This window comes from Portunus trituberculatus, chromosome 38 (genome assembly GCF_017591435.1).
Source record: "Portunus trituberculatus isolate SZX2019 chromosome 38, ASM1759143v1, whole genome shotgun sequence".
Classification (NCBI taxonomy): Eukaryota; Metazoa; Arthropoda; class Malacostraca; order Decapoda; family Portunidae; genus Portunus; species Portunus trituberculatus.
Genome location: NC_059292.1, coordinates 8,809,291 through 8,833,280, shown reverse-complemented (window position 1 = coordinate 8,833,280; position 23,990 = coordinate 8,809,291). Strand labels below are relative to the sequence as shown.

The window sequence follows — 23,990 nt, the reverse complement described above, 5'->3', positions numbered from 1 at the left end:
TTCACTATCAGTACATCTCATCTTTCTTTCTTTTTTTCTTATGTTTTTATTTACATCTTTCTTTACTTCATGGATTCTGTTTTTCTTACTTACCATTACGTATCACATCTCCAAACTCAAAGTACTCTTCAGATCACTTTAAAGTCAGAAGTAAGATGTGTGTGTGTGTGTGTGTGTGTGTGTGTGTGTGTGTGTGTGTGTGTGTGTATCATTTTCCCGTGTACCCTATCTTCTTTCATATTTGCTTTTTCCCTTTCATCATTTAATTATGGCAAATTTTTCCAGTCTTTTCTCATTTGATACATTGTGCTTTCTTTTTGTACGTTTCTTATTTCCTTCCTTCAACCCATCCTTCCATTTCCTTTATATATTTACCTATTTATCTATTTGTATCCTCCTTTCCTGATGCTGACGTTTATTCTCTCTATGGATGAGTTTTATTCTCCCTTCTCGTTTCATTTGTAATTATTTTCCTTTCCAAAATTTTTATTCCCTCCGATTGAGGCGCAGACACGATGCAGTACTAGAAAGGTTATGAAGTTCAGTCTTCTTTAGCTACGAGAGATAATGTGGATGGGTTGACGCGATCTATACTAATGCAAGCGGAAAAACTTTGAGACATTTGTCACTAATTTTTGTACATAACTGATACAGTACAGAGTTTTCAAGAAAGCATGCTACTGAACCTTCTGAAATAAATAGCTTTATAGACAAAGATACTAAATAACTAATAAAAAAATGTCTAGATAAAGAAAATATGATACAATACTATAATATAAACAAGAAACAAATAGGATTGAATTGAGGTCTTTGAAGATTAATTATGGAAGGCATATTGAAACACATTTGTCTTCGCATTACGATTATTGAAATTAACCCCTTCAATACCATGACACGTTTTCATATTCATTCTGCTAATAATTTGGTAATTTTATAAGCTCCAGAAACTTATGTAGGGATTAAAATAGTGAAGATTCTGGGCATTCATCTCCTGACCTCCATAGACCCTTCCTAACGTCAATAAAATCGTCTTAATCACACCTAAACTCATGGTAAAAGGGCTTCCCTATACTGTAAGTGTATGGTTATTCTGGTTATCATGAGTGCGTTGCCTACTGATGAGAAAGATTCTTGTTAAACTACTAAAATTACCCAAATTCGCTAAGAAAGTTAATTCACTTCCATTAGACACTATTAGCTGAAGTAAAGCGTTGAGACATTCGATAATGCATTTCCTTTACTTAGCCAACAAATAATGCCATCCCTTCACGCATACAAAAACAGAGAAGTAATACAATGCAAACGCAGGAAAAATGCTTCATATTGAAATACACAATCATTCACTTCACTTTAATTCCTTTCCCCTTCCTCTCCTTCCCAGAGAGAGAGAGAGAGAGAGAGAGAGAGAGAGAGGACACGGTTTATCCTTCTCTCACCATCTCCCAGCTTTTACCTTTGTGCCTCCCTCTCCCTTTACACCAGAAAAGGACTATTAGATTTCCCGCCTCGCCGTCTGCCTCCACTCACCCGCCATCCATTCCCCTCCCTTCCTTCCGCCCACTAAAATAGGCAAAGAACCCATGCAAGTCCTCATTTCCTTGCCCTTCTTAGCCGTATCACCCGCAGGTTCAGGGCCATGCAATTTCCATGGACAGCGCTGTTCTACGGGGCGCCGTGATAATATTGCTAGACCTGGCGCTGGAAGATTTCCCAGAGGACACACACGACGTCTCGAACTACCCGGCCAACTTTACGACCATAATTTATGTGTGGAATGGTTTAGACTCTAGAATTTCTTCTTCCCCTTCTTTTAACTCTTCTCTTTTCTCCGTTCTGTTAGTGAAGTTATCATCAAACGTGAGTTTGTTGTTAAATGTAAAGTCCTTAAGTCATGTCTGCGTAACCTAGGATTATGACTCAGATATATCTTAACCTGAAAGCTCTGTTGGCCTATAGTCCAAATATAAGAGAACTGGCCTTGGTCATTTTGCTGCAGCGCCAGCAGGCATACTTCGCTCGTCATCAGCAAGGCATTCTTTGAACCACCAGGTAGTCACGGATGATAGGAAAATATCAAAAAAGAAAGTGATATACTAAACAAGGAAGTAAAACGAGCACAACACTGGGCGAAGTGACATCAAGAACAAGGACGAGATCTAACAATAAGACCTTCACTAATTTCACCTCCTCCGTCTCCTTCCAGAAGGAAACGGAGGGAATACCTTACCATGGAGAAGAAAAAGCTCGTACACATGTTTCCATTAAGAAATAAAAACAACTATGAGTAATGATGAGCAGCCGTGTCCCGCGAGGGCAGCACAGCACGTCGTATACAATACTGCCCGTTACAAACCTGTTTGCAAGACAGGGCGAGTACCTATATTACAGGGAACCACCATCTGATGAGCTGAAGTGGAGTAAGATGATAGATAGCAATGGATAGGCATGTTTAATACAGTAACTGCTAAGTGTAAGTCAGATGGCTTCTTGCAGCTTTTCTTATTTTCTTGTGTTCTTATCGTCTTATTTATTTTTTATGTAAGAGGAAGGATTGGCCAAGGGCAACAAAAAAAAAAAAAAAAAGGCCCACTTAGTTGCCAAGTCTCCTTACAGAGCCGATAGTTAGCCAAAGAACAGGGACAAATGTCTTGAAACCTTCCTCTTGAATGAAGTCAAGTCATAGGAAGTTAGAAATACAGACACAGGCAGGGAGTTCCAGAGTACGTATACCAGAAAAAGCTATGAAGATTGAGAGTACTGGTCAACTCTTGCATTAGAGAGTTGGACAGAATAGGGTGAGAGGAAGAGGAAAGCCTTGTGTAGCGAGGTCACAGGAGGAGGGGAGGCATGCAGTTAACAAGATAAAAAAATCAGTTAGCATGAAAATAGCGGTAGAAGATAGCAAGAGATGCAACATTCCGGCGGTGAGAATGAGGCTGAAGACAGTCAGTTAAAGGAGGAGAATTGATAAGAGGAAAATCTTTTGATTCCACCTTATCTAATAGAGCTGTGTGAGTGGAACTTCCCCAAACATGTAAAGAATACTCCATACTTGGGTGGATGAGGCACTTGTACAGGGTTAGCAGTTAAGGGGTGAGAAAAACTGGCGGAGACGCCTCAGAACGCCTAAATTAATAAAAGCTGTTTTAGCAAGAGATGAGATGTGAAGTTTCCCGTTTAGATTATGAGTAAAGGATAGACCGATAATAATCACTGTAGAAGAACTGGACAGTTGAGTCAATGAAAAAGAAGGGAACGTTGATAGATGGAGGAATTGAGTTTTTGAGGCATTGAACACTACTAAGTTTTCTCTGCCTCAATCAGACATCATAGAAAGATCAGAAGTTAGGCGTTCTGTGGCGTCCCTGCGTAACCTGTTAACTTCCTGAAGGGTTGGTCGTCTCTGAGAAGACATTGAAAAGTGTAAGGTGATATCATTAGCTCCGTTATGGCATGTCGGGTGGTAACAGTATACCACCCACCCGAAACACTAATATCATTATTAATTATCTGGCCCCATCATCGAATCGGAGAATTCAGCCCTCCAGGATAAGAACGAGGAAGTTACCATATACGAGTAATTATGCAGACGAGAAACTGAGAGAAGCTGCCCTCAATCTAATTACACAAACAAAGCTTCCATAAAACATACTCACACGCACACACACACACACACACACACACACACACACACACACACACACACACACACACACACACACACACACACACACACACACACACACACACACACACACACACACACACACACACACACACACACACACACACACACACACACACACACACACACACAAATGAACAAACATGCTAACTGCCACCGAGGTGTGACTTTTTCTACACCTTTGGTGATTGCGGCTGCCGCGGCTAATGAAGGAAGAAGGAAAACACCAGAGACCTAGTGATCGGGAAAGTTCACCTGACATTGGGAACATCTGTAAAAAGGAAACTGATGACACATGTGACGCATGGAAAATATGAAAAGGAAATTATAAAATACACGTAATGTCTTAAAGTTCTTAACAGAAAAGCTGAAAATGGAAGAGATATTTGGAAAATTGGAAAAAAATGGAAACAGAAGTTAGATTTGAAAAGGAAAGCTGGATATGCAAATGACGTTTAGAAGATTTGAAAAAGCAAAACCGAAAATATTAGGGACATTTGAAAGATTAAAAAAAAAAACTGAAAACACATGTGGTGCTCGTCTTATTTGAATAGAAAAATTGGAAATAGAAGTAAAACTTGTAAGATATGATACAGAAAACTTAAAACAAAAGATGTTTCTAAAAATTCGATAGAAAAAAATACTTGAAAACGAAACTAACATTTGAAAAACTAAGAAAAACAACTTAAGTAATATTCGGAAGACAAGAAAATAAAAGAGGACAAAGAATCCATATAACATTTGCAAGATTCTGATGAGAGAACATAAAAACCAAGTGACAATTTTGGAAAATCATAAAAAAAAGAATATCGTAATTACTGAGATCGAAAAAAATATGACAAATCGCGATTATCGTAATCATAAATACAAGAATTTAAAATGGAACACAAAGTAAACATGTAAAATTTGAAAGAACTTAGAAAAATGCACAAAATGAAAAAAAATTAACAAATCCACATATAGCAATAAGAAAAACCGTAGGAAATAAAACATAAGAGAGAAAAAAATATACACAATCGTAAACCAAAAAACCATACAAGGCAAACAAAATGAGAGAATATCAACGTTAGTAATTTTCCCTTTACCACAATTCTTGGACACGTGATAACCCTAGCAAGCGCCGCCATCCATAAAACACGAGGCAGGGAAATGGCCAACGTGTCTCAAAGGGTTGTGGGCTCGCGTGGGTCTCTTCCCAAGCTTCCACAATGAGTCAGCAGCGTGAATGCCGGAGAAAAACACACATCCCAGGGCAGCAAAATAAGAGTAACTGCTTCCGTTTATCTTGTTCTTGGGCAGTGGTTGGTATATCATGGTTTTTCTACTCCTCGTCCAGCTCTTCCTCTTACTCCTATTTCTCTCTTTTCCGTTCCACCTCCTGCTCTTCCTTTTTCTCTTTTTCTCTTCTTTCTTTTTTTTTCTCTTTCCTTCTTATTTCTCTTCCTAATTTTCTTCTTCTGTCTTTTTTTTACTAGCCATCCTCCTCTCCTATTCTTTTTTTTCGTTACCTCCTCTTCCTTCTTTTCTGTTTCTTTCCTTTCACCTTCATCCTCTTTCACCTCGTCTCCTCTTCCCTCCTTTCCCTCCGTCTCATTTTAATTCCCTTTGTCCTCCTCCTCTTCCTCCTTCTTATCCTTTAAGTCTTTTCACACCTCTCCTCCTCCTCCTCCTCCTCCTCCTCCTCTTTCTCTTACTCCTTCCCCTCTCTATCCTTTCCAAAATAGTTTATAAACATATTTAAACTCCAGTCCACAACTACGATAGTATCCAAATGCAATGCAATAAAAATTCGTACGTGTCTATCAATGAAATGGTGCCTTGCTGAGACTTGTTGGTAAAATAGCAGCTCGCAGATGGAGAGAAAAATGGTGAAACTTATTTTATTCGTGTAAAGTTTGCAGGCTGTTTTTTTCCTGAGTTTTTTCTTTTCTTTTCTTTTCCTGGTGGTCCTGGTTAGTGAGTAAGGGAGGGAGAGAGGTTGGATGGGGAGGAGTATTTAGTCTGTTATTCTGTTTTTCTTCTTTTGATTATAATATTTTGCCCACAAACAAACCTGTAAGGGGTAATAGATCGACTGCTGTTTGTTATTCCGTTGATTCCCTTTAAGTTTCAGCTCCTCCTCCCTCTCCTCCTCCTCCTCCTCCTCCTCCTCTTCCTTTTTCTTCTCCTTCTCCCTCCTCCTCTTCCTCCTCCTCCTCCTTCTCTGCCACAGGTGGAGAGGAAAAGTGTGCCAACAGAACACATGGTAAAGACAAGGACAGGCAAGATTATAGAGAGAAGAAGGACGGGACGGGAGAGACTGTGGAAGAAAAGGAATGAAAAATAACAACTCTTGTATTTGAGAGGAAAGCAGAGCAAGGCCGAGTGGATTTGAGAACGGAAACGAAAAAATACGATGAAAGAAAACTAGACAAATGAGCGGTGCAGACGCAGAATCGACAGGGAAACAGCAACAAAAAGCGTAAATGAACATCGCACGAAGTATAGGCGGAGCAGGAAGGCATGAGATAGAGACGCGCGAACAGCAGCAATGCATAATTTCTACTGCCCAAAACAAGAGATGAAAAGTAAATTGAACAGATGTTGATATTCATGTTAATTCTTGTGACTTTTTATGTTCTTTCTTCGATGTTCCGTAACTTTGACAGTGATTCAGTTTTTTATTACACCCATTCTCACTTTTTTTTCTTTTTTGTCTTAATATCTGTATAAAACAATAATAATAATGACAATGACCCCAAAATAACCTCCTTCATCTTCCTGCTCGACCTTTACGCAATTCAAAAATACAAATATACTATAAATAACATATTTTGTCATCTTCTTACCTTGCAGTGCTCAGGAAGGCTGTGGGAGGCAGGTAGTGGCTGGAAGGGAGTGCGCTGTCAGGAGGTGAAGGGCATCGAGTGCCAGAGGGTGTGTCAGGCCCGTTCCTCTCCCCTCCAGTTGTCCCATTTGCCCCATCCTGTGACGTGAGGGTGAAAGGGCGTAGGATTGAACTGGGGGGTGAGAGCTGAGGGGTGTTTCAGTGGTCTCAGCTCTTCCTCTCCTTCAGTCTCCACCAGCATCACCTCATGACCTTCTTGCTGTGGCACCGAGTATAAACCAATGTGTCTGAATGCTTATCTAAAAATTAGTCTTTCAATCTGTCTATAAATCGGTTAATCTCTTAATCTTCTTATTTATCTATATGTCCACCTGTCCATAACTACTCAATGTTTATTTTTTCTTTATGTATCTATTTATTTCTCTATCGTTGGGTCGCAAATGAATGACTCCTCGAGATGTTACGTTTTCAGTATTCTTTTATTTCGATGCTATGCTAACAAAGTCACGGCAGGTTATAAAACTCCTTGATCTCGCTTCTCTTATTTGTGTGAATGTTTTAATTTTTTGTTGATTTCTGTTTTTATTTTTTATTCCGTTTTCGTTAGTGCATTTCCGACGTCATAATATAGTCGTTATTTCATTTTACGATCGTGTTTTATTTTTACTTCGCAGTTTTTTTCTTTATTCATAAACCTTTGAACTCTTCTACCGATTTAATTTATTTTGTTCTATCTATCAACTCTACTTCCACTTTCATTTAAACTCCTGTTTTCTTTCTTCATTTGTTCTCATTAAACTTTGCTTTTCTATTAACTTTTGAAACTATTCTTTTGCCTCTTTCTATTCACATTTCTTTTTAGTAATTTTCACCAAAGCTTTTATCGTAATCACGTTTCTTTTCATTTTCTTGTTGCTTTAATACTTGAGGTTGCATTTCCGTTTGTACATACGAGTATACTTCTTTCAGTATATGACAATCTCTTTTACACTTTTTACTATATGTTTTTTTCCTTTGAATATCAACGCAGCATTTCTCTTTTTAGTATAAGAATTTTCAAACGCACTGGTTTCGTTGCATTTTTCTAAGCATTAATGTAATATTTCCGGCTTTCATATTGCAATTCGCCAGACACATTTTCTCTAAACATTATATTTTCCAAATACTTATCTCACGCTTTTTAACATAATATTTATCACTTTATTTTTCCGAACACATTCATTTTGCCACCTTTTCTTTAAGCATCGTTACAACATTACATTACTTTCATATACTACTTTTCTAAATGCACTTGTGTTCTCACTTCACTAACCAGCGCCAGACACTTTGCTTAAAGCGCAACACCTACAACACTCAGATCACTTCACAGAGGCCACTTCACTTCACTTCACTGCAGAAATCAAACTCTCTCTCTCTCTCTCTCTCTCTCTCTCTCTCTCTCTCTCTCTCTCTCTCTCTCTCTCTCTCTCTCTCTCTCTCTCTCTCTCTCTCTCTCTCTCTCTCTCTCTCTCTCTCTCTCTCTCTCTCTCTCTCTCTTGATCCATTAAACCCATGGAATATCTGAATGTTTAATCAGCTCTGTCTATCTTCTAATCTTTTTCCACAATTTTTTCTGTTTCCACTTTTACTTTCGAGGCGACGACGACCATGATGAAGATGATGATAATGGTGATGATGAAGATGATGATAATAGTGGTGATGATGATGATGATGAAACACCTTCCGTACTCCTCATGATTCTAAGGTCCAATTGCTTGTCTGAGGTATATACCCGAGTTGGTGGCCCTTAATTAGAAGCAAGAACAGGTGTGTGTTGCGGGTGGCAGGTGGTGGTGGTGGTGGTGGTGGTGGTGGTGGTGGTGGTGGTGGTAGTGGTGGTGGTGTTGGTGGTAGTGGTGGTGGTGGTGGTGGTGGTGGTTTTGGTAGAAATGGTGATGTTGCAGATTATCATTAATATACGGACTTAGTAGTTTAATTCTGTGTAGTGGTGGAAGACCTGTGTTTGTTGGGGAAGCGGGAAGAGGATAGAGGTATATTTTATCCATAATCGATATGAACAAAACCGAAAACAGTCCAAATTTTCAACCATCAACCCATAAGAAATCAAATATGAGTAATTGCTCCCTAGAAACGCGCACACTTACACACACACGCACACACACACACACACACACACACACACACACACACACACACACAAGAATACCCAAAGAGGGAAGCAACGCACCTGAGACGACACTGCAAGGTGAGAAAAGAATGTAGCTACCTGAGCTGAGGATTGGCAGGTGATCCACAGGGATTGAGAGGCAGCCACATGGCAGCCAAGGTGCAGCCACAGGGCCAAGGGACAGCCACAGGGGCCATTGGAGTGGGGCGTAGGAGAAACGTAATGAGGAGAGGGACGTAACATGTCTGAGGACCACATAAGAAGGAGTTTCTTTCTTTTTCACAACCATCACGCCCATCATCCCACCGTCCATCCACGCGTCCAGAGGCAGCACCAACTTGTGACGCAATGGGCGCCTTCCTGTCTCCCTTTCCCTGTCAGGTAGAAAAGGAGAAAAGGTTAATTAGGATCACGAAGGCAAAACAAAATTAAAAGTTGTCACAATGTCTTCGTATGACTGATTTTTTTCGTGTGTGTGTTTGTGTTTCTGTGCATGTGTGTTTATGTGTATGTGTGTGTGTGTGTGTGTGTATGTGTGTGTGTGTTACGTGTAATTCACTGTTTGATCTGCTGCAGTCTCTGACGAGACAGCCAGACGTTACCCTACGGAACGAGCTCAGAGCTCATTATTTCCGATCTTCGGATAGGCCTGAGACCAGGCACACACCACACACCGGGCCAACAAGGTCACAACTCCTCGATTTACATCCCGTACCTACTCACTGCTAGGTGAACAGGGGCTACACGTGAAAGGAGACACACCCAAATATCTCCACCCGGCCGGGGAATCGAACCCCGGTCCTCTGACTTGTGAAGCCAGCGCTCTAACCACTGAGCTACCGGGCTGTGTGTGTGTGTGTGTGTGTGTGTGTGTGTCATGAAGGGAGAAGAATACAAGTTATCATTCATCTTTGTACTATAACGTCGTGGAGAAAGATTAAAATTTATCGCTTATCTCTATCACTTTTCTTATACTTTGTTTAGTAGAGAGAAAAAAAAATTGATATGCTACTTCTCTATTTTATCATCTTATATCAAACCCGTAACGTGGAAAAACAAAAGCATTTTATCACATTTCTATTAATTGCTTTTTCATATCAGACATTCCACCACCACTTGCATCAGCTCCTCCATCTACACACTGACAACAGCCTCTCTACTCCAGTACACTCTACCTCCATCATGCTACTTCAACTCTTTCCACACGAGCAAACATCCCACCCACCTCTCCGTTTGTAAGCACCACCTTCCTTCCCACAATTATCACTCCTTTATCTTTTATCTATATCTTTCATCAAAATAGCTGTCATAATCGCAGCAATTATATATCGCTACTATTGCTGATAACGTTATCAGTCCTACTTCTTGTCTGTCTTTTCTGTTTTGTCCGTGTTTTCTTTTCGTTCTTCTCTCATTTTGATTTAACTTTTTCTTCATATATCCCCTTTCTCTTCATTCTTTTGTTGTTCTTCATATTTTTCTTCTGCTTCTTCTTCTTCTTCTTCTTCTTCTTCTTCTTCTTCTTCTTCTTCTTCTTCTTCTTCTTCTTCTTTCTTCTTTCTTTCTTTCTTTCTTTCTTTTTTGTTCTTGTTCTTATTCTTGTTTTTCTACCTCTTCTTCTTCGTTTTCTTCCTCCTCCTTATTCATTCGCCTTTGTCAATGTTCCATGCCGCGTTGGTTACCTTAGTCTTTCATTTATTTCTCTTCTCTTTCTTATTAACAACTTTGCATAGCTTTTTGATCGCCCTTTATTTTTTGTTACTCAAAGGATAGTCTTCCTAAGTACTTCAGTATCTCTTATCAGAGTCTAGTGGTTTTCAAGAGTGCTTTCATGATTCTACCGATAACGTTAAGCAGCTTTGCCTCAATGGCCGGAAATAAAACACTCATTACATAGCGATTAATCATCTTTGTGACCTTTAGAAATTGTCTTTAGGAAGATTCAAGGCGTTTCACAGCATAGGGACTTGTTCATTCCTCTTCCATGAGTAAGTACTGTACTACTTACTTCTCTCCACGTCTGTCTAGAGCTGCTCTGCTTCAAAGTTTCAAGTGAAGCTCAGTTTCAATCTCTCTCTCTCTCTCTCTCTCTCTCTCTCTCTCTCTCTCTCTCTCTCTCTCTCTCTCTCTTTCCAGTCATGAGATGCAAAGAAACGCCACTCCATCTCGTCAAATTTCCCTCCCTACCTCTTAATTAATGCCTCTTTAAACCACAGCATCCACCTTAATCGCTCCAGTGTGTATCCTCAGATTTCTTCCACCCCATCTTCCTGCTCTCTTCCTCCTCCTTCTTCTCCTACTCCTCCTCCTCCTCCTCCTCCTCCTCTCTTCTTACCACAACCAGTACCCTCCTCACCACACTCCCCCATCTCATCGCAAGGAGACCGTGTATTTGACGAGTAATTGTTCTGTTTGTTCTTCGTGTTTCCATGTTGAAGAGCAAACTATAGAAAGTGTTTGGAGATTACACATACGCCCCTTCAATAAAAACACTCCTGAGAGCCATTCAGCTGATAAATGTATCCAATCAAGTTAGGAGGAAGGGAGGAGGTTGATGGGTAGGTGGATAGGGTAAATGGATAAGCAGGTAAGTGAGGAGGCAGTAGTAGTAGTAGTAGTAGTAGTAGTAGTAGTAGTAGTAGAGGGTGGATTATGTCTTAGTAACTACTTATTGTTGTAGTCTTGTTTATATTTACTACGTTTTTCTTTTATTTCTTCATTCATTCTCTCTCTCTCTCTCTCTCTCTCTCTCTCTCTCTCTCTCTCTCTCTCTCTCTCTCTCTCTCTCTCTCTCTCTCTCTCTCTCTCTCTCTCTCTCTCTCTCTCTCTCTCTCTCTCTCTCTCTCTCTCTCTTCTATCACACATTGTCAGCCCTGCACTTTTCACCTTTATCCCTTGATTGCCTATGATTTATTTTCCTCTATCTCTTTCCTCGTTGTCATCTTTATCCTTTATCTTTTAGTCTCTTCTCATTTCTTCTATACCTTCATCTTTCTTTTCAATTTCTTCTTCTTTTTCATACTTGGTTTTCTTTTTTTTTTCTTCTTTTCTATATTACCTTTCCTTTTTTGTCATCCTTTCCTTTTGCTTTCTTCGTCTTCTTATTTTTCCTTCTTCCTGTCAATCTTCGCTTCTCCTTAATTGTTTCCTTATTTTCCATTTCCCTATTTCTCTTCACCTCTTCTTATGTGTTATTCTTCTGCTTCTTCCTTCTTGCCATTCTCCTCTTCCTCTTTACCCTTCTCGTTTCAAATTCACCCAACTTCACTTTCTTTCTCCTTTTCTTACTGTCCTTTCTATACTCAATCATCTCATTTCTCCTTCTATCATAATTTCTCTCCCATTCTTCGTTTATACAGCCCTCCATCATCTTCCTTTCTTTTCTTTCCTTTCTTATTCAAATCAATTCGCCCGTCCTTTGTTTTTCTTTCTATTCTCCCTCCCTATCTATACTGTATTCTTTTCATTCTTCCTTTTACCATTTATTCTTCTCCATTCACTCCTTACCTTATCTCCCACATTTTCTATCCATTCTACCATCCTTTATCGCCACATGAATTTCTTATTACAGAAAAGACGCAGCTTTCGCATCAAATCGTGATCTGAAACTCTTCTCCACTATTTCAAAAGCCTCTGTTTGAAGTTATTAGAGCTTTTAACGATGCTTTTATTGTTCCAGGGACAGATGAACACTATTTTTACATTATCAACAGAACGAATAACAGTCTTGAGAATTTTGTTAATCATCTCTTTGGTTTCTGAAAACAGTTGCGGTGAGGGAGAAGAGCGTTTTTATGTACGGGTTTCTATCTATCGTTAAGGCCATGAACACGTGTGCTGCTGTTTTCCTTCCTTTGTGTTCCCTAGTGTTGCTCCTCCTCAGGGGAAGCAGCTGGCCAGGTGCTGCCACGACCTGCCTGACCCAGTATGTTGTTCACCCTTGGGAGGTAACGGGCCGGTGCCGCTACGCCTCCTGGCCCACTGAGACTCCTACTACAGTGAGCGAGACGTATCCTTCCTCCCACTCCTACTTTTACAACTGCTATTGCTAATACTACTACTTCGCATCCTCCTCCTCCTCCTCCTCCTCCTCCTCCTCCTCCTCCTCCTCCTTCTCCTCTTTCTCTTACTACGCATTTTTCCTTCGCGCGTATATTTTTTCGTTTTATTTCTTTATCTTGATTCTTCGTAGTAGTAATGGTGCGGCATAGCAGTGGTATAAACAGTGGGAGTTGTTGTAATTGTGATAGTGGTTGCAGTAGTAGAAAACGAAGACGATGGTGGTGGTGATGACCCTAAAAGAACAAGAAGAACGAGAACATGAAAAACAAGAAGCAGAACAAGAAAAAAAAATAAGGACAAAAATGAGAAGCTGTAATAATAGGAAACAGATATAAGAAATGATAATGAATACCAGAGGAATAGGGAAGAGCTGATGGAGGAGGAGGAGGAGGAGGAGAAGGAGGAGGAGGAGAAGACAACACTCCTTCACATCTTGACCGCGCGCCAGCCAAGCCTCCTCACCCAAAGTTCATTATCATAACACAACTTCATCACCACTTCTATTTCTGCGGCAGGTGCGGAAAGGACTCAGGCACACACCATCTACATTCCCTTCCTCCCTTCCCTTCCTTCCCCTCCTTACATCATTACAACTACAGTAATTAATGCTTTATCAAACACAACTATATTTCCTCAAGCTCTCTATTACCAACACTTCCCAAATACGGGTTCTTACCTATTATCATTATTTTTGTCATTACTATATGTCTGATTATTCATTAAGTGTTCATCGCTGCAACCACGATTGTCATTAGCATCACCATTATTGACTCTCTCTCTCTCTCTCTCTCTCTCTCTCTCTCTCTCTCTCTACAAACATCACATTTTTATTCATATATCCTTCCCTAACTCTTTGTCTCTCCTTGTTTCCTTCCTTCATTAGCTAGTCTCCTTTCCTTCACTTCCCATTTATTCCACCACATCTTCATTCCCTTTTCGTCATCCTCTGCACTATTACTACCACTATTTGCTCCTTCCCATCTCTATTCGCCATCCATCCTCTTTTACCGCCATCTACCACCATCCATCACTGTATTTGGTCGGTTCCTGAAGTATTTCCTCTCTCCATCGACTGATCTTATGGTTCTTCGTGGCTAGATAACAGTTCCTTCTGAGTGTATCGTTAGCGTGTTTGTCGTTCGGTCTTCCAGCGCAGCCTTCCCTCTACTCGGCCCCTTTGAGTGCTGGTAGTAACTGTGGCGCGTGTTTAGTGGTCCGCCTGTATGCCGCGAGCGCGATGTGAGGGAGACGTGACAATTCTGATCTGCTGTAGCGGTGTATGTAAGAGTAATGTTTGCTGCTCTCTCTCTCTCTCTCTCTCTCTCTCTCTCTCTCTCTCTCTCTCTCTCTCTCTCTCTCGCCGATATGTTTCTTTTTATTTTAATGAGAGATAAATAAAGGATAAAAGGTGGACACACACACACACACACACACACACACACACACACACACACACGAGGGTCAGTGGAGCGCAAGGTGGAGCACGTGGTCCTCTCCAGGCTATCCTAGTAGTCCTGTTATGACCTCCGGCAGGGCGGGTCATGCCTCACTTCTCAACCACCACCGCCACCAACAAGACCACCACCATAACAATACTAACTGAGACCTTCATCACCATCACCTACACCATCACCTTACATCACCTTAATTCATCACCTTTTAGCCTCCACCGTGCTCTCCTGCCAGCACTGCATCATCATCACACCCATAATACTAATTGCGTTTATTCTCCAACATTAATTTTTAAACATGCGCGTATTCTGTTTTCACAAATATTTAAATTCCTGGTGTTCCACAGCCAGCATAAATAGTTGAGCAAACACCGTAGCAGCGAGTCATGTAGTTTTACCATTCCTTTGCCTTCTGCTATGCATCTTATTATGTTTTACTATCACACGGATATCTTCTTTAGTCTTTTTTCATCTATTATTCCCCATGTCTTCTCTCCTTGTCATCTCCTCCTCTTCCTCTTCTTGTCTACTACTACTTTTTTTTCTGTCTCCACCTCCACCTTATTATATTTTCTGTTTGTTTCAGGAAAGTTGACTCATACTCCGCCATCTGTTGAGCGGTACAGGCATCTCAAGCCTTCTCAACGATCCTGCCCAACCTGGCTCGCTCCGCCCCACCACCCCGCTGCTGCCTCCCGCCTCATCGGTCTCGGCCACACCGCACCTCAGTGGCGAGCGGGAGACGGCGGACGCTGACAACTTTCAGGCGCAGGCGACGACGAACGAGCGCTCAAGTTATAACAAGGCGTGTTTTCATTCTTACGGTAGAGAAACAGCAAAGGAAAAATGAGTGGTATGTATCTTGAGGTTTACATTTCATCACTTGATATCTTAATTCGTCCGTAAGGCTAAATTAGAGGATATGGTGTTTTAATCATAAGGTTATTTATATAATTGATTCAGGGATGTAATTACAACAATTTGTAAACTGTTTTGATGATAGGTATTTTTTTAATCATACAGTTTTATTCAACAATTCAATGTGAAATCCTGAAATCAGACAAAGAGGTGGTGACATTAAAGGTTATCGGATCCATGCAGAGCAATTTCTCATTTTCAGTAAGTTAATATTAATGATACGTGCATGCCATCTCTCCAAGAACCCGAAGGACTCAGTGCCTTTCCCAGCAGCATGTTAATTGGTTCATCCTCAACTCAGTGATTTCCTGAGGGTAACTGATTAACATGAACCCCGGAGCTGTGGGCGGTATTAATAAACAACGATGTTAAGATTTTTGATAAAAAAAAAAAAGAAATGTACGTTAATGATAAGTGTCGTGTGAGTCTTCCATTTGGATTCTTATTGTTAACTCTCCCTATTCACCCAGCTCTCTCCCTCTTCCCTTGATCATCCTGCAAAAAAGCCTTTCCACCCCATTATCCTCTCTCGAGCGTGATGTAATTAGTCCCAGTGCAGCGTGGGATGTGCGTTGCAGGTGGCAGTGGGTGAGTAGCGCACATAAGGAAATACTCGTGGATCCACTAAATTATGCTAAAAGCGGGAAACATAAATGCTGGAGTCCTTTCCACTGCCGAGTTATACAGTTATACGTGTTAAGCTGAAGATAATTCTTTTTACTATAACTGAGATTATATGGAACCAATTGGACCGATAAATTCAATACTTTTCTTGATTTTTCTCTCTATTATATACAAAGTTAAGCAGTTATATACATACACTGAAGTTAACCCACTACACTGTGCATCAAATAGATATGCAAGTCGTGTCGCTAAGCTTACACAGTTATACAGGACCAACTGTACTGTAATGGGAAGCGTTACTGCATGCGTGTCACTAGATCAGACAGCGTCACGTAGCGCAAGACGAGCTGCAGTGTCAGGCCTTACATGAACTACTAGTGTGGCTTACTGTTACATAGGAATTAAAAGGAAATGAGGTGTTTGTATATGAGGCGTTAATTGCGCATTACTGGTGTCACGTGGTGTAGTTAGAACGCTCTTGTTAAACGTTAAGTATTACAATTGTGTTTAGTCGCTCTTATAGTAGTGCTGATATAGTGTTGCTGTTAGTGGTAGTAGTGTTAATGGAGTAGTAGTGGTAGTAATTGTGGTAGAAGTGGTGGTAGTGGTGGTGGTGGTGGTTGCATTGTTGTTATTTTGTGTCATGTTTTCCCGTTACCACAGCACAAATAACACAGCATTCCAGTGGTGCGGTGTGATACGTGCCACTGTACAACTATGCAGTGTTATTTGAAGCCACTGGTGTTTCTGGAGTATACGTGCAACTGTGGATAGGTGTAGCTAGTAGTGTTGTGGTCTCTCTCTCTCTCTCTCTCTCTCTCTCTCTCTCTCTCTCTCTCTCTCTCAGTTCCATTGTTTACGTTGCGTGTTCGTGCAGCCACTGGAACGATAAGAGAGAGAGAGAGAGAAGACAGGCAAACTCGCACGCTCACTTACACATAAGCACCCACATAAATTAGGAATTAGGTCGTCAAAAGATGAGTTGACGAATATTTCAGTGTGTGTGTGTGTGTGTGTGTGTGTGTGTGTGTGTGTGTGTGTGTGTGTGTGTGTGTGTGCGCGCGAGTTTTAATCCTTTACGTTCATTTGATGTTAAACTCTCTCTCTCTCTCTCTCTCTCTCTCTCTCTCTCTCTCTCTCTCTCTCTCTCTCTCTCTCTCTCTCTCTGTTCAATTTTCTTGAAACAACCTGTCACAATAATTTCATTTACTTCCTCCCTCCTCTTTATCATCCTCCTCTTCCTAAACCATCTGCCTCTCCCTATTCTTCCTCCTCCTCCTCTTCCTTCTTTTCTTTATCCTCTTCTTTTCCTTCTCCTCCTCCTCCTCCTCCTCCTCCTCCTCCTCCTGCAGGATTATTCGGGAGCTTCGCGTCTGCCAGTGGCTACGGACAGTCTCACGGTGGCGGGTGAGTGTTACTATATTACGTTCAACACAGTTACCTTTCCCCAAAGCAGACAGGGCACCGTGTGATAAGGTGGCCTGTTAGGTGTTGGATCTGACAGTGTGTAGGGCTGCTTAGTTCATGTGATCAAGCTTCTGTTGGTGTCTTTTCATTGTCTGTCTGTTTGTCCGTCCATCTGTTCGTCTTAGTTCATGTGATCAAGCTTCTGTTGGTGTCTTTTCATTGTCTGTCTGTTTGTCCGTCCATCTGTTCGTCTGTCTGTCTGTCTGTCTGTTCACGCACACACCCTACACACACTACCCTACCAATAGAAGATGAATATAAGTATAAATCAGCACCACTCAAATATTTCCTTTTCATGAACACCAGTCCTTCCTTAATACAAAGCCCATCTCTCTCTCTCTCTCTCTCTCTCTCTCTCTCTCTCTCTCTCTCTCTCTCTCTCTCTCTCTCTCCCGTCTTTTCACCTTCATTATCCCGTCTTCTTACCTTCATTATCAAGTTCAGAGGCAAGTTAATTACGTGCTTTATTAAGACTACACTGTTACCTGTCTAATTATTCGCTCACTGAACATCTTATACACAAGACTAAAAACTAGAACGTGTAAAAAGTTGCTAAGGGTAAAGTGGGGACGTAATTCTAACAAAAAACACTTTCTTTTTTAATCGTGTATCATTTTACACAGTATACTAAACGATAAGAGTAAAAAAGAAGTATGTTAAAAAATAGCGTTCTCTTTTCTGTTACATATATATATTTTCATTCTTTCTAATTAGGAACTTGTTTGATATTTCTTTCAGTTTTACATTTCATTTTCACTACTCTACATTCAACATTTTCATAACATCATTCATTACTATTTTGCTAATTTTCTGTTCATTCTCTAAAACTTTACTCATTCATATTCACAATTAGTTTTGTGTTATATATATTTTACACACATAACCTCACATCTCAGTGAATTATTCGTTTACCATGACTTTTATTTAAAAACTTATTTATTACAATTATTACTTTTATAACGAAAAATTTATTCCAATGACATTAGATTAGTATTCTGTAAATTTATCGCCTTCTATCTCTTCCTTTTCAACGTTCTATTTCATGTTAACAGGAGATAACACTCAAGTTATCATTACTTTCAAATCTTGCACTGTATTCCTAGCACCTCATATTAATATTTATTTTTCCTTTTCAATGAGGCACCTCCTTCCCTCCCTTCCTTCACTGCCCTCTGACTGACGCTCCTCCTCATGCTGACCCATTTTAGAAGATTTTATTGAATTCATGAACATTCTCTCTCTCTCTCTCTCTCTCTCTCTCTCTCTCTCTCTCTCTCTCTCTCTCTCTCTCTCTCTAAGAACACGTTTCCAAAGAGTCTCGTGAATAATGGACCTGTTGTTGTTTGTTATTCAGTGTAATCCTCCTGTGTGTTTTCTACGTACTCTGTTATCTCTCTACCCCTTGTCTCATCCACATTCTGCTACTACTACTACTACTACTACTACTACTACTACTACTACTACTACTACTACTACTACTACTACTACTGCTACTATTATTATCATTACTCCTACTACTACTACTACTACTACAACCTCTACTCCAGATACGCAAAGGAGGTGGAATGTAACTCTGCCCTTGGAGTGATCGGTCTTCTGGGTCTCATCGAGCTGCTAAGGGTGAGTGAGTGGATGAGGTGTGTGTGTGTGTGTGTGTGTGTGTGTGTGTAATTCACCTCGGTCGTCTGCTGGTCACACAGCCAGTCTTCCCCATTAAGGAGCGAGCTCAGAGCTCATAGACCGATCTTCGGGTAGGACTGAGACCACATCACACACAACACACACCGGGAAAGCGAGGCCACAACCCCTCGAGTTACATCCCGTACCTATTTACTGCTAGGTGAACAGGGGCTACACATTAAGAGGCTTGCCCATTTGCCTCGCCTCATTCCGGGACTCGAACCCGGCCCTTTCGATTGTGAGTCGAGCGTGCTAACCACTACACTACGCGGTGTTTTTTTTTTTTTTTTTGTGTGTGTCTCAGTTCCTACCACAAGTTGTTTTTTTCTGACACGTATATCGCTTCCATTTCCTCGTATATGTAAATGGTGAGCTGGTGATTTATTATTACAGTGAAATTTCGAGCTTTTTTTTTTTTCCTCAGCAATCGTCTCTGCATTGATAGATTCCTTAGTCACTCATTTGTTTTCTCGATTGGATTAGAATGAAAATAGTTGCGCGGTAAAAGACAATCTTCCGCGTCACAAAAACATTTGCTTGCTGCTGTCCAAAATTCCTGAGTAAAATAGTGTTGTTGCAGAGAGGGAAAAATTCCATTGCAAAAATAATCCAGCTGAAGTCACAAAACATATAAAAAGGTAAAGAAAAACACGTACAAGTAAAGTAATCCTACAAGACAAAACCACATGTAGCAGAAATAAAATTAATCCTGCTAAATAAATACAGAAAACATCTAAAGTCACGTAATCCTGCTGAACTCACTGAACAACATCCAGCCTAAATAATGATAATAGACAAATTTACGTATAGTAGGGAGGCGGTGGCGTAGTGGATAAGGTGGTGAGCGAGGGATCGGGCAGACGTCCACGCGTAGGTTCGAATCCCACCACGTACCACCACGTACAGCCTTAAAACACTTTGCCATTTGTCGAGTGGTTTAAAGTTACCTACATGTTACACTCAAGATGAGCTTGGGTGGTGATATGGGCCCTAATATGGGAATATGGGTACCACTATAAATAAAATTGCCTGCGCCACTAATGGGCGTAAGCTGAACAGCGCTTCCCATACACTCTTCAAATGTGCCTACAGGCGCTATAGGCCTTACCGTAAAAAAAAAAAAAAAAACAGTAAATATAGCGTGATATGGAAAAACAGTACTTCATCATGATAATCTCCCCCCTCCCTATCCCTTTCCCTCTCTCTCCTCCTCCTCCTCCTCCCGTGTCCATGCTTTCCCACGTAACAAAAGCGCTTGGAAAAAACAAAGCAAAACACCAGCTTTGATCCCGCAGCAGATGCTCCTACACACAGACTGGTAATGTTTTGTTGGTGTTAGCCGCCCTCCCGCCTGTCCATGGCACAAACAAGGGGATGGATCGCGCCGCCCGCCTATGTACTGCAGCCTCTCTGAACCCTCCCCCCTGCACAATGTGGCCTGCTGAAAACCTGCGACTGAACCAAAAATAGATGATCGTGGATGCTTTTTTGTTTTCCTTTTTTTTTTTTTTGAAGGGGTGAGAAAATATTGATTGGCCGACTAATTGTATCTTTTCGATAATTTAATGACTGCGTGACTGACTGGTTGACTGATGAACTGATTATAACCTCTTCAGCGCTGGGAAGCATTTTTACCATGAGTTTTAGGTATGATTAGAAGATTTTATTTACATTGGGAAGAGTCTATGGGGGTCAGAAGATTTATATATGGCCAGAATCTTTACCGTTTCAATCCTGACCTTAGTTTTCGAAGCTGTATAAAGTCTCCAAATAGTAAGCAGAATGAATATGAAAACACGTCATAGCACTGAAGGGGTAATGTGGCTCAGTACAAAACTCTCGGTATGAAGTATGAAGGAACGTGGATTCTATAATGTATATGAATTCATAACAATTTTGAAGGCTTCTACCTTCTAACTTTACATAAATTATGTGTTTGTTAAGTAGATTTCAATGCACAAAATGGTCATGATGTGAATAAAGTAACAAGTATCTCACCTTCCCGTGTCACTGTGATGGAGGAGGACGAGGAGGAGGAGGAGGAGGAGGAGGAGGAGGAGGAGGAGGAGGAGAGAGAGGAAAGTGGTGGTGGCTGATGGGCAGGAGGAGAGGGAGGAGGAGGAGGAGGAGGAGGAGGAGAGAGGGAAGTGGTGGTGGCTGAGGGACAGAAGGAGCGGGAAGAGGAGGAGGAGGAGGAGAATACAGGAGAGGGGGAAGTGGTGGTGGCTGAGGGACAGGAGAGAGGGAGGAGGAGGAGCAGGAGGAAATGAGAGGAGGAAAGGTGATGGTGATAGAGAAGGATGGAGGAGGTGGAAGACGAGAAGGATAAGGGGGGAGGAAGAGGGAGATATGGATTGTAGAAATAGTGACGGAAACAGCAATACGAAGAGAGAGAGAGAGAGAGAGAGAGAGAGAGAGAGAGACTTAGTACCAATAATTTCAATAGACAACCTTCTCACTCCACCACCACATCCATCTCCACTACGTGCTCTTCCACTCGGTCCACCGCCGGTCTCTTTCACGACGCAACACGAGAACGCAACACAACTCTCCAAATCACTCAAGGTCACGCAACACAACGCCCGGACGCCATGAATACATCGGAGCCAACTAGTGTGCCCCTCGGGCACACTAGTTGGAAGGGAGCATATCCTTCTCCCATTGGCCAGCTATCGAAGCAGGGTGTCACGTGGTCTGCATCTCGGTTTTTCATTGGTGGAGGACATTGTTACGTCATCCCAGGGGAAAAGGATACTAATGTTGGTTTTTGTTGTCATTATACGTGCTTCTGAAATTGTGATTGAAAAAGGATAAGGTTTTTTCAAATACGTGACTAATTCTGAAAGACATCTAGTGAAGGAAATTCAGAAATATAAGTAAACATGATTATAACACGTGTGTGTATGTGTGTGTGTGTGTGTGTGTGTGTGTGTGTGTGTGTGTGTGTGTGTAACTAGCGATGGTAGAGGAAAACGAGTGAAAAGTAGTTGAGTAGTTCAGTCTTGCCAGTGATAATCATTTTGTTGAATTTGATGGATAGATTACGATTTCATTCTACTTTAATTTTCATTCGTTCATGTATTTATGTGACGAGCGAGTAAGCACGAAATGGACAAGTGTAAAGAGGATGAGAAAACAAAGGTAAGTAGAATGAACAAAACGGTCACACACACACACACACACACACTTATGACTGTCATGTTCATCTTCCCTAGGACATCATCGAGAACATGGTTACGATGCCTGAAGAGCGGCGGCGCAGAAGTGTGGGTGACAGAGGCGTCTTCAGGAACTCCTTGGTCAGTGCCATGTTTCGTGGCGGCGCCGAGAACCACCACCCACTGGGCTCCCTCCCCGTGCTCCTGCTGCCTCTACTGGTGGGTCCTTCCTGCCACACCTGCTATTTTTTAGGGTGCTGTAATTGTAATGAGGCCCAATTTGTGAGTTCATCTACTTTCTCTCTCTCTCTCTCTCTCTCTCTCTCTCTCTCTCTCTCTCTCTCTCTCTCTCTCTCTCTCTCTCTCTATATATATATATATATATATATATATATATATATATATATATATATATATATATATATATATATATATATATATATATATATATATATATATATATATATATATATATCTATCTATCTATCTATCTATCTATCTACCTCTAAATCATCGCCCCTCCATAACTTCCACATTCTCCATCCCTTCTTCCGTCCCCAGTCACCACTCTACCCACCTTATCACTCGTGTGAGCCTCTCTCCTCCGTCCGTCTCTCCTTCCCAGCACTCCCATCAACCCAGTCTCCTTACACCGGATAATCCAGAATCCTTCCTCCGTCACTCCTTCACTTACTCACCTCTCCATCCTCCCTCCCACGCAGCACAGTGCCGTGGACGCCGCTGACGGTCTGCTTCCACCCGCCTGCTTTGAGAAAACAGTCTGCGAAACCAACCGTGTCTTAGCATCAGAAGGAACGAATTGGGGTGTTCCTGGGGCGTTCTTGACCAACTCCACGTCCTCCCTCATCACTAGTGTGGTAGCCAAGGTCTTCACTGGCGACGAGGACGCCTACACGAGGGCGCTGCAGGCCGGGCAGGCAGGAAGGTCGGGTGTTAATTGTGAGGCCGCGTATTCCACCTGTTTAAATCCCCGTCCGGATAATGCAGTTGTGAAGGGTGCTGATGTGAAGAGTGTGGTGAGGCGACACCTGGCCAGCCTTACTTAAACCAGACAGACAGACGGACAGGCAGACACACAAACGTGCAGACGGACAGACAGACAAAAGATAAGGACAGAAACAGAATGAAGGAATATATATGATAAAATAAGTAAACGAAAGTGACGGGAAACTTGATGGGCACGCAAAAAATTATAATAAACAATGGAATTAGGAGACAAGGACGATACAACAGCGGTGTTAATCAGACTATTCTTAAAAACAATTAATAAAAACTTAGATCCGCTTTTTGCATATTCTTTATCCTCTTGACGACAACAACACGGATTTATCAGTAAGAGACGGAGAGGCTTGGTAAGAGATACATAAAGGTAAAATAAGAATAATGAAGCTGCTTAGGTAACGGAAAGGGAAGCAGAGGAGGAAAAAAAAACATGGCAGAGATATTGATATATTTCCACGTGCACTGAGTAATTGCAATGGACACAAATCAGAAACAATGGAGGAATATAAGATAATGATAAGAACTGCAATGATACAGACAAAGTAAATAAGAATGCGAAGGAGGAAGAAGCAGTGTGAGATTGTAGTTAGTAATTGCTATAGGCACAAACTGTAAGAAAACCTAAACAACTGAGAGAGAGAGAGAGAGAGAGAGAGAGAGAGAGAGAGAGAGAGAGAGAGAGAGAGAGAGAGAGAACCACAACAGAAACAGAGCGTTGCTGCAGGGTTACGAGACTGAGGCAGCTAGGAACGTTTCTACCACGGTGCACGTCTCCGGAAGCTGGAGGAACTTGCAGACGGGAGTTGCCACGAGCCGGGACTCAAGACTACTCAGTGTAACAACAAGACATGAATATTTTTTCCTCGTTTCATCATAGCGCAAGTGAGAAGAAATGAGTAAATAGATAAGTAAGGAAATTATTTTATCA

The 23,990-nt window shown here is 41.3% G+C and overlaps 1 protein-coding gene across 1 annotated transcript; it reads left to right on the top strand.

Moving 5' to 3' along the window:
• Positions 1-14,856: 14,856 nt before the first annotated feature.
• Positions 14,857-23,344, top strand: LOC123514633. The gene is made up of 5 exons (XM_045272617.1): positions 14,857-15,045; positions 17,087-17,141; positions 18,749-18,821; positions 22,097-22,258; positions 22,762-23,344. The coding sequence occupies exons 1-5, from the start codon at positions 15,039-15,041 to the stop codon at positions 23,104-23,106; spliced, it is 642 nt and encodes a 213-aa protein (XP_045128552.1). The 5' UTR covers positions 14,857-15,038; the 3' UTR covers positions 23,107-23,344.
• Positions 23,345-23,990: the final 646 nt, after the last annotated feature.